This window comes from Macaca thibetana, chromosome 8 (assembly GCF_024542745.1).
Source record: "Macaca thibetana thibetana isolate TM-01 chromosome 8, ASM2454274v1, whole genome shotgun sequence".
NCBI lineage: Eukaryota > Metazoa > Chordata > Mammalia > Primates > Cercopithecidae > Macaca > Macaca thibetana.
In genome coordinates this window covers 100,379,106-100,395,251 of record NC_065585.1, presented here as the reverse complement: position 1 = coordinate 100,395,251, position 16,146 = coordinate 100,379,106, and the positions used below count along the sequence as shown (strand labels likewise).

The following is a 16,146-nucleotide window of genomic DNA, read 5'->3' as shown; positions in this document are numbered from 1 at the left end:
AAAACTCTCAGATCCCTTCTGCATTTATGATCAGAGATCGGTAAAGATGACAATAAGCAGGCCTAAAGTTCTGAGATGTTAGCACGTATCCTTTTCACAATTTAGTAAGCTTTAAGATCATTTAGTATTTTTTTTACGTTACAAAATTTGGTACAGTACACCTCTTTCAGGAAAGTCTTAGTAGTAACTCCAAATATTATAATTATTGTAACCAGAATTGTGACACTTGGAGCAGAACGCATGCACACAAATAAAATGCTGTCAAAAAATGACATCACCATTCCCCCACACCAAATGTATAACTGGTAGGAAATGCATTTTCAGTCTGGTACGTGGCAGTGTGACAAACTCCTACTCATTTGCTTTTCAAGTTGGTGACAGCAAGCATTTTCTGTGATGTATACTACCCTTTTACCTATTTGATTTGGAAGTGTAGAATTCGGATTCATGCAATCTTCAGGTGTCATCTCCACAGACCTTTCCTCTTAGGAGTGCCTAAGCTGTCTTACTCTGATGGAGGTATAATGTAGCATGAAAGACTTCCAAAGAACCAGTTTCTTTCTTGCCGTTCCTCTTAACAACTTCCACGTCTATCTAAACATTCTATGCAGGAGTCCTACTAAAAGATTTTGGTTTAATGCCACTTTGATCAGTTATTTGTTGTATGACTTCATTCAAAAACACTTTCATCAATAGCATAGGGATTTTATCTATGAAAGGGAAGTTGGTGCCCAGCGTTCCTCACAAAATTGTCCAAAGGATAAAATGAAAAGTATGTGAGTAACTGCTTTAATTATAGTGTGCTATGTTTAAGCATTATTGTCTTTCTCTATGACAAGCAACAGCTCTGTCCTAGGTCCAAATTAGAAAAACACATACTGATATTTAATTCAGAATCTCATTAATTGGTAGCTGATCTGATTAACTAGACAGAATGTGACAGATTTTCTTCTTATCTCCCAGTCTGCATATAGTGAAGCTCACTAATAAATTAATGGATGATATTAATAGCAGTGATCTCAGATGACAATGCTAACACTGACTCCTGGGCATCCCGTCATATCCTGCTGTTATACATTCAGTAATGACCAACACCAGCCAAAGTGAGTAAGATCTCCCAATACCATGTGGTATTGAGTCTTCTCAGATATATTCACTTGTTTGGCTCAAGACATGAATCTGAGCTGTGTGTTGCCTTCCTGAGACAATACTGTAAAAATTTCTGACAACAGAAAACTAACCAAGTTTGTCCAATCTGTTGCTATAGCTAACCAGTAATTTCTTTTGTCAAATGTAGATACTGTTCCCAGTACCTTCCTATGGGCTTGATGCTCAAATCCACCTTCCTCAGAAATGCCTCAGGCTACTCTGTTTGCAGCATCGCCCAGGTTCCTAAAACAATCTTCCCTTTACAAATTACTTTTATATCTACTATGAAAGGATGAGCTCGTTTAAATGTCTAACTGTGAACATCAAGTGTGCTGACTGGAGATAAATGTTTTTCATCTTTTTTTTTTTTTTTTTTAAGATGGAGTCTCACCCTGTCGCCCAAGCTGGAGTGTAGTGCTGCAATCTCGGCTCACTGCAAGCTCCGCCTCCCAGTTTCACGCCATTCTTCTGCCTCAGCCTCCTGAGTAGCTGGGACTACAGGCGCCGGCCACCACGCCCTGCTAATTTTTTGTGTTTTTAGTAGAGACGGGGTTTCACTGTGTTAGCCAGGATGGTCTCAATCTCCTGACCTCATGATCCACCTGCCTCGGCCTCCCAAACTGCTGGGATTACAGGTGTGAAACACCCTGCCCGGCCATGTTTTTCATCTTAATTCTTCTATTGATTAAAATATGTTCTGTAAACTAAAATATGATATTGAAGTATGAAGTTCAAGTTTCTTCTTTCAGTTTCAGCTGATAACAAATAATTATACCAGAATGAAAAAGCAGAACTGCTCCAAATGCACAAAACTTAGCTAGCACTAAAAGAAATACTGAATTTTCCCCAATAGTATATAATATTTTATTGTAACAAAAATATTTAGATGAGTTTCACAGCTATATATTATCATATAGGTACCCACTGAGAAGGATAAGGTGGATAAACTGACATTTAACAATATTTTACTATACATCCAATTAATCTAAGTAATTCTGGGGAAAAGAAAAATATATAAAAGCATCCCTTTTTATATAATTCCTTATTTTTTCCAGACAACATAGAATCAAGATACAATTGTAGATCATTATAATTCTAAACTTAGTATTAGAACTTGCAACATGTGAAAATTCCAGTTATATATTCCTAGGCATTTGTCAAATGATAATCAAATGTTTGTCTTATAGTGGTTTTATATTTGTGAGATAATACTCCATTACTTCATTGCTTTATACTGCCATGGGTCCTTCTGTTTGATGTTCTACGTTAGCTCAGATATCCTAGTAAACTCAGGTTTTTTTTTTTTTCATCTGGTTAGCCTTTGGGTTATCACTTCTCGATACATAATAGAGATGTAGATAAGCAATAAAAAGATGACAAAGAAATCATCTAGAAAGCCTAGGATTCCAAACAAGGCTTCAGGTACAAAATCTAGAGGAGATATAAGATAGAAAAAAGCTCCCATTAAACAAAGTATTATTCTGATGCGAAACATCCAGAAAAGGCCCCCGACTGAAAACATTTCCCTGAATGCATGCCTCAGTAAAGTGGGTAGATCCATAATTCTCTCCATAATCTGGTAGAAGGAAAAACAAATATTATGATTTAGCATCTAATGTGTCAGGTTTCAAAATAATGTAATTTTCTTACTATGTGTAAACATTGTTAAGATTAGTTAAGATGAATTAATGAGTTACACATTGATTGAACATCATATTTTCTAATTATGCGTTGTATTTAAAAATAGCTCTTTGAATACTAGTTCTTACAGAATAGATCTTATTGCAGATAACTGAAAAGCAACTAAAGTGTCATCAAGCTTAAAATATGGGATAAAGTAATGCAAACCTCAAGTAACATCTGATTTGTTAGTAAAATAAACCAAAGAACCTAGTGCACAGGATTAGAGTCTGAGACTTGAGCGTAAGTCTCAGCTTTAAAGTCAGACAGATCTGGGTTTGAATTCAAAATCAATCACTTATTAGCCAGGTGATCTTAGGAACAGTTGCTTAACCTACTAGAGATAATTCAACAACTAACTGAGTATGTGCAAGGACTGTTAAGAACGAAAATTCAAAAGAAAAAAATAAAGAGATACTGTGTATGAAAGACCTTTATAACTTGCCAGACAATATAGAAGTGATTATATATTAAAGACATAGGAACTTTGAAGGTTTAAATAGTTTAAGAATAGCAGTGAAACTGATTCCTTCCAGCGAATCACTTCCTCTGGTCATTCCTCTGCTATGTTTAACATTCTGTGTTAACAGTCATACACCCAAACTCTAGATAGGCGTTTTATGTAACAAGTGCCAAATAAGTTGAGAGGGAGACAGAGACAAAAACACAAAGAACTGAGCAAGTGAGGAGAAAATAGTTTTTTAAACCCCCAGACCAAGAGAAAACCATCTTGTGACTCCTTTTGGAACAATGATCACCAAAGTACAAGAATGGTTGTTTCATAATCACTTCCTATGTTCTGTGGAAGAACTAATATCTAAAGCAAAATAGCCTTACCACTTTCACAAAGTTTATAATAAATGACTTTAGATACTCTAACAAACAGCCAGCATGTCTTTTGAATACCTTTCTGTCCTTTTTCAGAGCTATTTTGTTCACTTGTAATATAGTATCATCATTTATACAAAATCTTTAATAATTTGACAAGAAATATGAAATGGTTTAGTAAGAAATGTTTCTGCATAAACTTACTCCAAATTTGAAGGAGGCAGAATATTAAAGAGCTAAATGCCTTTATTCTGTTATAATTTCATCACATACCAGGCTTTCTTACTCATTAAATATCTGACACAAAAAATAATAATTGAGTAATAGTATGCTTCACATTTTAAAAATATGAAGGAAAAATTTTAAAGGCCGGATGCAGTGGCTCACACTGGTAATCCCAGCACTTTGGGAGGCCAAGGCTAGCAGACTGCTTGAAGCCAAGAGTTTTGAGATCAGCCTGGCAAACAGGGCAAAAACCCATCTCTACTAACATACAAAAATTAGCTGGGCATGGTGGCACACACCTGTAATCCCAGCTAGTCAGGTGGCTGAAATATGAGAATTGTTTGAACCCAGGAGGCAGAGGTTGCAGTGAGCTGAGATCACGCCATTGCATTCTGGCCTGGGCAACAGAGCAAGACTCTCTCAAAAAGAAAAGAAATGAAAAGAAAAATGTTAAATGACTTTTTAAAGTTCAGTGGTAGCTCTTAAATTTGAAACAGGTTGCATTTTTAAAGAACCATCCTATTGATGTCATCAGAGGATATGTAAAAAAAAAATTGCTGGATCAAAACGGCAGAAGAGGCTCCCAAATAATTATGGAGGACAACATGATTAGATTAAGTTTTTTTACTGCTTAATGAAAAATGGGTAAATCTACCCATTATCATTCATAACAGTTGAAACTCTATGCCCTGAAATGTACACGACCTCACAGAACAAGGAACAATGGAGCATGAGCACATGTCTGTTTAACACTGAAGCATCTGCATAGCTTAATATATTCGGCTGGGAGCAGCAGTATCAATTCTTACCTTAACAGTAATTCATTCATTTATTCAACACACATTAAGGCACTGAATTTGGCACTGGTGAATAAATAAACTTGGCAATGGTAAATAAATAAAAATGGACCTTACCCTTATGAAGCTTTTAGTTTACTGAGAGAAAGATAACGAACAAGAATTGAGTGCTGTCTATGATAAACGCCATGAAGGAAAGGTACAGAGGGCAGCCACAGAGCAGGGAAAGCTTCTCCAAGAAGGGTCTACTTGGGAGTTATACCTGATGTAAAGGACGAGTTGATGGGTGCAGCACACCAACATGGCACAAGTATACATATGTAACTAACATGCACGTTATGCACATGTATCATAGAACTTAAAGTATAAAAAAAAAAAAAAAGATAGTTGTCATCTAAAGACTGGGAAATCACCATGAGAGCAGAAGGACAAGCATTTCATGCAGAGGAAGTGTCAGGTGTGACAGCCTTAAGGTGGAAGGAGTTTGTGTGTGTGCTGAGAGCATACAGCAGGGTGGCTGCAGGGTGGTGATTGAGGCGGTTAACAGCAATTTGGAAAGGGAGGAAGGACCAGATTCTGTGGCGCCTTGTAAGCCACAGTAAGGAGTTGGAACATTCAAAGACATTGGGCCACAAGTGGTGGCTCATGCCTGTAATCCCACCACTTTGGGAGGCCAAGGCGGGAGGACCACTTGAGCCCAGGAGTTTAAGACCAACCTGGCCAACACGGGGAAACCCCATCTCTACAAAAAATATAAAAATTAGCTGGGTTGTGGTGGCATGCACCTGTAGTCCCATCTACTTGGGAGGCTGAGGTGGGAGGATGGCTTGAGCCCAGGAGGCAAAGGTTGCAAGCGACCCAAGATTGCGCCACCACACTCAAGCCTCAAAACAAACAAACAAAATGGAAGTTTTCAAACACAAGAGCATCATGGTCTCATTTATGTCCAGAAAATATTTATCAGGCTGCTGTGGCAGGGAAAAAAGTAGAAGTGAGGAGGCCACTGTGGTTGCTGTGAGCAGAGATGACAGGGCTGGACCGGTACAATGTCTACAGTGATTGAAAGAAGTGGACACAGGCTGGGCACGGTGGCTCACACCTGTAATCCCAGCACTTTGGGAGGCTGAGGGGGTGGACTGCTTGAGCCCAGGAGTTCGAGGCCATCCTGGGCAGCATGGCAAAACCTAGTCTCTACAAAAAATTAGCCAGGTGTGGTGACACACCCCTGTGGTTCCAGCTACTTGGGAGGCTGAGGCGGTAGGATGGCCTGAGCCTGGAAGGTTGAGGCTGCAGTGAGACGTGATTGCACCACTGCACTCCAGCCTGGGAAGGAGTGAGACCCTGTCTCAAACAACAACAACAACAACAACAACAACAACACAGTCAAGACATTTTTGTTCTTTTTGAGACAAGGTCTCACTCTATCACCCAGGCTGGAGTGCAGTGACGTGATCCTGGCTCATTGCAACCTCTGCCTCCCGGGCTTAAGCAATTCTACCTCAGCCTCCCAAGTAGCTGAGACTACAGGTGCACACTACCATGCCTGACTAATTTTTGTATTTTTTGGTAGAGATGAGGTCTTGCTAAGTTGCCCAAGCTGGTCTCAAACTCCTGAGCTCAAGTGATCTGCCTGCCTCAGTCTCCCAAAGTGGTGGGATTACAGGCATGAGCCACTGTGCCCTGCCAGCAAGAATATGTTGATGCAGTAAAAATAATAGGATACCCCAAAAATAGAAAGAAAAGATAGGATTACTTATAGATCAGATGAGAGGAATGAAGAGGAGGAAATAAAAAATGAGAAAAGAATAGACTATGTCAAGGAGGGAATCAGCTAAATACTCCACATGTTAAGTTAGAGATGCCTGTGGAGCACCCATGCTGAAATGGAAGTGAAGCAGTTGGATCTACAGAGTCTGGAGCTCAGAGAGGAGAGGTCTGGGCTGTCCATATAAATTTGGATTTAGTACATTCTAGTTTTTGAAGTACTTATTCAGTTTTACATTTCTAAGAATGTGTTAGATTTTGATAAAACAAGAATGAGTCAGTAAAATGTGCTAGGTTTTGATTTATCAAATACTTTTTTTTTTTTTTTTTGAGACGGAGTCTCACGCTGTTGCCCAGGCTGGAGTGCAGTGGCGCGATCTCGGCTCACTGCAAGCTCCGCCTCCCGGGTTCCCGCCATTCTCCTGCCTCAGCCTCCTGAGTAGCTGGGACTACAGGCGCCCGCCACCGCGCCCGGCTAATTTTTTGTATTTTTAGTAGAGACGGGGTTTCACTGTGGTCTCGATCTCCTGACCTTGTGATCCGCCCGCCTCGGCCTCCCAAAGTGCTGGGATTACAGGCTTGAGCCACCGCGCCTGGCCGATTTATCAAATACTTCTAGGGTAAGGGGAAGAAAGGTTATCTGTACAGTGTTCTGCTTTTAAATAGCTAAGATGACATATAAACATATCCCTCCAAACTTTTTTTTTTTTTTTTTGACATGGAGTCTCACTCTGTTGCCCAGGCTGGAGTGCAGTGGCACGATCTTAGCTCACTGCAACCTCTGCCTCCTGAGTTCAAGTGATTCTCCTGCCTCAGCCTCCTGAGTAGCTGGGACAACAGGCGCAAGGCACCATACCCAGCTAATTTTTGCATTTTTAGTAAAGACAGGGTTTCACCATGTTGGCCAGGCTGGTCTCGAACTGCTGACCTCAGGTGATCTACCTACCTTGGCCTCCCAAAGTGCTGGGATTACAGGTGTGAGCCACCGCACTCGGCCAACCTGGAATTTTTTTTTTTTTTTTTGAGATGGAATCTCGCTCTGTTGCCCAGGCTGGAGTGCAGTGGCGCAATCTCGGCTCACTGCAAGCTCCACTTCCTGGGTTCACGCCATTCTCCTTCCTCGGCCTCCCAAGTAGCTGGGACTACCAGCACCCACCACCACACCCGGCTAATTTTTTTGCATTTTTAGTAGAGACAGGGTTTCACCGTGTTAGCCAGGATAGTCTCTATCTCCTGCCTTGTGATCCGCCCATCTCGGCCTCCTAAAGTGCTGGGATTACAGGCATGAGCCACCATGCCCGGCCCCAACCTGGAATTTTTTAAGGGAACATTTCAAACGGGGCTAGGGCAAATAGAATAAACCGTAACTGTGAAACTGTTGAAGTTTTCAGTTGTAACTTTTCTCAAAAAACAAACGGTGTTTTAGTATCACATAGAAGTAAATAATTTTCTATTTCCCTCTAATTTTTTCTATTGCTTTTCTGCTAGTTTTTCTTTCATAAAAATTTTTATAATGCTATTTGTTTTTTAAGAAAGAAAATTGTAGTCCTTGGGAAAGCTGTAACATAGTGATTGGCAGCAATGAAGGTAAAAACTTGACCGAACACATATAATGATATATTTTTTTTCTTTTTCTTTTCTTGTTTTCTGAGAAAGGGTCTCACTCTGCCACCCAGGTGGGAGTGCAATAATGCGATCATGGCTCACTACAGCCTTGACCTCCTGGGCTCAGGTGATCCTCCCATTTCAGCCTTCCAAGAAGCAGGGACTACAGGCATGTGCCAACACTCTTGGCCAATTTTTTGGCATTTTTTGTAGAGATGGGGTTTCATCATGTTGCCCAGGCTGGTCTCAAACTCCTGGGCTCAAGTGATCCACCTGCCTTGGACTCCCAAAGTGCTAGGATTACAGGCGTGAGCCACTGTGCCTGGCCAAGATTTTTCATAGTCAAAGAATACTTGTTGGTAAACCTCACTTTACAAAAGAGAAGAAATGTGTCTTCCTCTAACTTTGAACATGCTTTAGCATTACTTACAGATCTGGGTTGCCCTGAGAATCTCCGGTTATAATCATTAATATCCTGATGCAATCTCACAACATCCTGAGACTGATCATCTTCACCAAATACCGTTAGGAGTAAGGTTACCTGTATATTACAGAAAAAAAAAAATATTTCAACTTTCTGCATCATTATGTTTTTCATTTTGTTATTATTCAATAGAATGGTAAAGGCTTCTATATTTATATTTCACTCATTTTTAAATAAAGGCAACCTGGAGGAGGGGAGTAAGTAACTGCTTTGCAATAAAATCCAGTGCAGCATAGAATTTGAACTCCTATAAGATAAAACAGGCACCATATCCAACTACTGGTCTAATAGTTTCCTGTCCACACTAGGGATAAATTCAGTAGTTCTCTAATTGGGCTGACAGATATTTGAAGATGCAAGAATGATGAGAAAACATTCAGGAGGAAAGTGACATACAATATATAACTGTCACTTTAAGACAAAAAAATTACTTTTTTTTTTCAGTATTAAAATAATGATTGGTTATTCTTACTGGTATTTGAAAGATCTTTGAATGCTACCAACCATAATATAAAGATTATGTTATTGCAGGGACCAGCTCTCAAACACCAATTCCTACTAAAATAAAAAAAAAGAAATTTTTGATATTGTTATATAACATAATACATTTAACCATGCTTCCTTCATGGTTGTGGTAACAAGGATATACAAATGTCCCAGGACCATACTGGGGTAATCTGACAGTGAAACAGTACCTTGAAAAATAAATACACTTTAGGACGTAGCACCCCTACAGAAAATGGTCACTAATGATTGTATGATGACATAAAAGAAGGAGTGGTGGCCGATTTAGTTTTAAATCATTTAGTTGTTGTTTTATCCTTCCTCAGTTCAGCTGTAAAACCAAGGCTTCCCACTGCTTACATGCTTTCCAAACAGCTAAATGAAGGCGTGACTAAGCACAGAAGGTGGTGAGAACAGCAGGTGCAGCCATCGGTTCCTTCACAAATTTGTTAATGAAAATGCATTCTTTCAATACACATTAATGGAACACCTATGGCGGGGCAGGCACTCTGCTAAGTGCTAGGTATGCCAAAAAAATGAAGACACAAGCCTGCTCCAGGGTGACTACAGCACCCACAATGAAAGGGGACGCAGACCTGGCTGACAGCCTTACATGGCCCTGGGGCAGGTGCAAGAATGCTGCTGTGAGAGCGAGGATCTCTTCTTTCTGGGGTGGTCAGAAAGCCTGATACTGAGCTAAGCCTGGAAACAGTGGTAGGACTGTGGTTGGTGTACACATATTCAAGGGGAGAAGCAGTGAGTGTGTTCCAGTCAAAGGCCTGTGTATTGCTATTTCCATGACCATTTACTGAAGGGGCCTACTGAAAACAGGAGGTAGAACAAGCATTTGCCATCTATCTTGCCTCCAGGATGAATTACTCTTCGCTTAGAGAACCAAGAGCTATGATATTAAGACAACTTTATCTCGACCTTCTGAGCCTCTAGTCAATTTATGGATGGTACACAGGATACCACCGGCTACTGTACACATGCCCTATGAAAAGCCATGGGCAGAACCAAGAAGGGGGAGGGCCCGGAACTATTTTTGTAATGTCAGACCTACTCCTTGGTTTGGATATTGCTGACTGAGAGCAAAAGATGCCAAGAGGTGGTACTGGCAAATAAGCTTCAATTTTTTTTTTTTTTTTTTTTAATTTTTTTTTTGAGATGGAGTCTCGCTCTGTCTCCAGGCTGGAATGCAGTGGCGCGATCTCGGCTCACTGCAACCTCCACCTCCCGGGTTCAAGTGATTTTTCTGCCTCAGCCTCCCGAGTAGCTGGGACTACAGGTGTGCACCACCATGCCCAGCTAATTTTTGTATTTTTAATAGAGACTGGGTTTCACTATGTTGGCCAGGATGATTTCGATCTCTTGACCTCGTGATCTGCCCGCCTCAAACCTCCCAAAGTGCTAGGATTACAGGTGTGAGCCACCACACCCGGCCATAAGCTTCAATGTTGATTGCCTTGTGTCACACATCAAATCAGCCAGAGAGGCATACAGAAACATCAGTTTTCCTCCTGACCATGTGACCACAAGTAAAATATGAAAGAGGCAGAATTTGGGAATGTAGAAGCAAGAATGGTAAGAAAATGACTTGGACCTCCCTCTTTACACCAAAATAAGAGGGCAGTTGAGGGGAAACAGACAGCTACAATAAAGGCCAAAGGGGGGGAGAGAGAGAGAGAGAGAGAGAGAGAGAGAGAGAGAGAGAGTGTGTGTGTGTGTGTGTGTGTGTGTGTGTGTGTGTGTGAACATTCCACCCACGGGTTAAATGGAGGAATACTTTTTTTTTAGTGATATAATCTGGTTCTATTGTCCAGGCTGGAGTGCAGTCCCATGATCATAGCTCATTGCAGCCTCAACCTCCTGAGCTCAAGCAATCCCCCCACTTCAGCCTCCCAAGTAGCTGGGACTATAGGTATATACCACCACACCTGGCTAATTTTATTTTTAAAATTTTTTTGTAGAGATGAAATCTCATTTTGTTGCCCAAGCTGGTATCGAACTCCTGGCTTCAAGTAATCCTCCTGCCTTGGCCTCCCAAAGTGCTGGGATTACAGGCATGAGCTACTGCGCCCAGCCTGTTTTTTTATTTTAAATGAAAAATAAATATAAAGGAAATTATGAAAAACAGTGTATAACTGATAAAATGTCCTATGTTGTCATACTTAAAAACTGAGATTGTTGGTTTCTCAGAATTGTTCAGTATTTCATTTCTCCAGTTTATCAAAGAAATGGAGAGAATTTGGCATGTCTCATCTGCAGTGACATTTCAGTCTCACATTCATGTTTACTTACTGCCTCCCTCCTGAGGTGGCTTCGATGCTAACTGTCATGGTTTAAGCTGTTCTGGACAATGCAATGTGGCCATGTCTCTAAAAGGAACAAAACATTTAAAAAAAGTCATTATATACCATTTAAAGCTATCTGGGTCCTCACTGGAAAAAGACAGATTAAATATAAATTGAAAAGGAAAAAAATTTTTTTCAAAACAAGTGTATGTAGAGGATATATGTTCAAGTCTGATTACGTAGTTTGGTTATTCCTTTGCTGGTACTGCTACAAAGACTTTATTGGGATTTTTGGGAAGGATTCATTTACCAGTTGTCTTTCACTACAACTGTAGGATTTCAAATAGGATTCCCTTTTTCAGTGGTATCTCAATGACAGTTTAAAAAGAAAAATCATGGGCCAGGTACAGTTAAAAAAAAATCATGGGCTGGGCGTGGTAGCTCAAGCCTGTAATCCCAGCACCCTTGGAGGGTGAGGCAGGAGGATTGCTTGAGCTCAGGAGTTTGAGACCAGCCTGGGCAATGCAGGGAGACTTCATCTTTACTAAAAATTAAAAAAATTAGCCAGGCATGGTGGCACATGCCTATAGTCCCATCTACTCAGGAAGCTAAGGTGGAAGGACTGCGTGGGCCCAGGAGGTCGAGGCTGCAGGAAGCTACGATCATGCCACTGCACTGCAAGACCTTTTCTCAAAAAAAAAAAAAAAAGTAATAAAAACAATAGAGTAACATCAAAGAAGATTTGGATAAATGAAGTTCTGCTAAAAAGAATAATTCCAAATGTAGATACAAAAACTATAAAAATGTACAAAATAGCATAAATTACGCTTTCTGCACGCAAAACATTACCGTTTGTCTACAGATTGGACAACTGATTGCCCCAAGCCATGAACCGTATCGCCAGTAAGCAATAATGCAGGCACCTAATAGACAAAACAAAACAAACAATCCATTAATATTGAGGTTTTAAAGTCCATATATCGTCAGAAAGATTCAACTATCTGAAATATTTTAACAGTACCACCTTATTTAAAAATACTTTTTACTTCATCCAGACAACCTTCAGGCAAATTCATATCTAGTAAGAACTCCTAGCCATTAAAATTGTTTTAATTTAAATTCCAGATTAAGGCCGGGCACGGTGGCTCACGCCTGTAATCCCAGCACTTTGGGAAGCCAAGGTGGGTGGATCACTTGAGGTCAGGAGTTTGAGACCAGCGTGGCCAACATGGTGAAACCCCATCTCTACTAAAGAAATACAAAACTTAGCCAGGTGTGGTGGCACACGCCTGTAATCCCAGCTACTTGGGAGGCTAAGGCAGGAGAATTGCTTGAACCTGGGAGCTGGAGGTTGCAGTGAGCTAAGATCGTGTCACTGCACTCCTGCCTGGGCAACAAAGCAAGACTCTGTCTCAAAAAAAAAAAACCTCCAAGTTAAGCTACAGTTGTACACAATCAAAAGTAAGTATACATTAACTGCCTTAATACTATGAAGCTTCATACAAAATATTATATTTTCTATGTAATATAAATAAAACAATAATTAAACATCATTGTAAATATAACAACCAACAAATCAGAGCATAAATTTTCTGTTCTAAATTTGCTATGTTACAAAACACAACTTTTAAAAGAGTTTAGAAAACCAAATTATCAATGTATTAACTAATAGTAATTAGGTATTAATAGTACAAGTGGCCAGGCACGGTGGCTCATGCCTGTAATCCCAGCACTTTGGGTGGCTGAGGCAGGTGGATCATGAGGTCAGGAGTTCAAGACCAGCCTGGCCAACATAGTAAAACCCCGTCTCTACTAAAATACAAAAAAATTAGCCGGGCTTGGTGGCGGGTGCCTATAAATCCCAGCTACTTGGGAGGCTGAGGCAAGGAGAATCGCTTGAACCTGGGAGGCAGAGGTTGCAGTGAGCTGAGATGACACCACTGCACTATAGCTGGGTGACAGTGCAAGACTCCATCTCAGAAAAAAAAAAAAATAGTACAAGCAAGGAATCAAAGGACACAAAAAGATTATATGCTCTGCCCTAATGAAGTGTATAGTCCAGTTCAAGAATCGAATCAACTCTTGCACTAGAGGGATTGGATTTTTCTGCTTGAAGGTATTCACAAGCAGGAAGCCAGCCGAAGATGGGCAACACAGCCTGAAGGAAGAGTCTGGCGACCTCAAGAAGGCACAGGTGTGCCAAGTGTATAAGCACCAAACTTTAGGCCAATAACAGGTGAAGGAATAGTTTTGAACACTGTCTGGTATTTAAGGAGCCAATCCACTTTCTTTTTTGTAGGACACCTGCATCTTCAACTATCCAGGTCCCACTGTGAATCTGAACTAAGTGCTAAGTGCTGAACTAGTGTCCCTTCTCCCTCCAGGAACCTCTGTGTATTCTTGCTCTTGCCTGAGCAACCTGGCTTAGCCCTCCTGTGTTCCTTATTCCTCCAGATCAAGTAAGTGTTCAGAATTCAGAACAAGCAATGGCAATCCAATTGAGGAGACCCAGGTGACATACTCAAATCAATGTAGAAGGCAAATCTTCAACTGTGTCATATTAACTTGAAATACAAAAAAAGGGCCAGGCACAGTGGCTCACACCTGTAATCCCAGCACTTTGGGAGGCCGAGGCAGGCAGATCACCTGCGGTCTGGAGTTCGAGACCAGTCTGACCAACATGGAGAAACCCTGTCTCTACTAAAAATACGAAATTAGCTGGGCTTGGTGGCGCATGCCTGTAATCCCAGCTACTTGGGAGGCTGAGGCAGGAGAATTGCTTGAACCCAGGAGACGGAGGTTGCAGTGAGCCAAGATCGCGCCATTGCACTCCAGCCTGGGCAACAAGATGAAACTCTGTCTCAAAAAAAAAAAAAAAAAAAAAAGGCCTGGGCGCGGTGGCTCACACCTGTAATCCCAGCACTTTGGGAGGCCGAGGCAGGTGGATCATGAGGTCAGGAGATCGAGACCATCCTGGCTAACATGGTGAAACCCCATCTCTACTAAAAAATACAAAAAATTAGCTGGGGGTGGTAGCGGGCACCTGTAATCCCAGCTACTCAGGAGGCTGAAGCAGGAGAATGGCATGAACCCGGGAGGCAGAGCTTGCAGTGAGCCCAGATTGTGCCACTACACTCCAGCCTGGGTGACAAAGTGAGGCTCCGTCTCACAAAAAAAAAAGAAGAAGAAATACAAAAAAGGAGTGCAGAGAAGTATGCATTAGAGAGTAACTTGTAGAGAACAAAGGATTTGAACTGAACTTCATAGGACAGATGAGATTTAGATAGGCAGAAAACAGGAGGGAGGACACTTCAGGTTTTAAGAACAGCAAGAGCAAATGTCGGAAAGGAGTGTCACGTGGATTAGGTTCAAGAGGAGAAATGTATCTACCTTCTCTGATGCCCATTTAATTTTCCCTGCCCAATCTTTCATAACTTGCCTGGTGATTAGCATTTCCAATAGAAAATTAAAAGATTAAAAACTGAAATAAGGGTTTTATACTTTGTTAGTTACTTAAGTGAAAACCTTAAAGAAGAGACTGGAATGAGTGGATGAAGCAATGATGAGACTGGATTACTGAAAGAGCACAAGGTACAGAAAACCCTGCCATTACATGGTATGGATTCCAAATATGCCATCTCCAACTGCACAAATAACACTGTATCTAATAATTCTATAGTATGAAGTTAGACAAAAGGGCCAACACAATTTACAGGATGATTATATGCTACATTTTAAATTAGTCCCTATATGAAAATTTCCTACATTTTGGGAGCAATAAGACCCTATCTTGAACACAACTGTTTAAACAGAAACAATAAAAAACTAGGTCTAGTGACTGGACAAATCAAAGTGGCTTCGAGTGTTTACTATTGTATGAACCACTAATCATGCAGAACTGAGCACAGGGATTGAAGATAAACCTAGGTTTAAAATCTTTGGCTCTGTCTGGGCTGGGTGTGGTGACTCACGTCTGTAATCCCAGCACTGTGGGAGGCCAAGGTGGGTGGATCACGATGTCAGGAGTTTGAGACCAGTCTGGCCAACATGGTGAAACCCCATCTCTACTAAAAATACAAAAATTAGCTGGGCATGGTGGCAGGCACCTATAATCCCAGCTGCTTGGGAGGCTGGGGCAGGAGAATCGTTTTAACCTGGGAGGCGGAGGTTGCAGTGAGATGAGAGCACACCACTGCACTCCAGCCTGGGCGACAAGGTGAGACTCCATTTCAAAAAAAAAAAAAATTGGCTCTGTCACTTAACAGCTGGCCTACTCTTTGTAAAATGTATTATTATTATTTTTTTGAGACAGGATCTTGCTCTGCTGCCCATGCTGAAGTGCAGTAGCATGATCACAGCTCATTGCAGCCTCAAGCTCCTGGGCTCAAGCGATTCTCCTACCTCAGCCTCCCCAGTAGCTGGGACTGCACATGTGAGCTATTGCACCTGGCTAATTTCTTATTTTTTGTGGAGACAGGGTCTCCCTATGTTTCCCAGGCTGGCCTCCAACTCCTGGGCTCAAGCAATCCTCCTGCCTATGCTGAGATTACAGGTGTGAGCCACAGTGCCTGGTCTCTTTGTAACATTTCTTCATATCTCTAAAGCCTGTTTCCTCATAGGTGGGGTTAGATGAAGTATATTAATGTCCAATACATAGGCTTGTAATAACTGATACTTTGCCCCTCAACCTGCTATGGCATAATCAGCCATAGAAGATTTTCCTGAATCTGCAGATTCAGGAAAAATGAGGAGTGGTGGAAAGCACTCCTTCCTGATACTAAGTAAGTGTGAAATTATTCCCTTCTTACCCCAAGGC

General features: G+C 41.1%; 1 protein-coding gene across 6 annotated transcripts in view; it reads right to left on the bottom strand.

Moving 5' to 3' along the window:
- Nucleotides 1–1,999: 1,999 nt before the first annotated feature.
- Nucleotides 2,000–16,146, bottom strand: part of RNF170 (ring finger protein 170) — a 44,608-nt gene continuing 30,461 nt past the window's right edge. For all 6 annotated transcript variants that reach the window (XM_050800437.1, XM_050800436.1, XM_050800438.1 and 3 more), the window contains 3 exons: nucleotides 12,180–12,253; nucleotides 8,479–8,589; nucleotides 2,000–2,725 (listed from right to left, as the gene is read on the bottom strand). In XM_050800437.1, coding sequence (XP_050656394.1) covers nucleotides 2,456–2,725; nucleotides 8,479–8,589; nucleotides 12,180–12,253 — 455 coding nt within the window. In that variant the 3' untranslated portion in view covers nucleotides 2,000–2,455. The remainder of the gene's footprint in view (nucleotides 2,726–8,478; nucleotides 8,590–12,179; nucleotides 12,254–16,146) is intronic.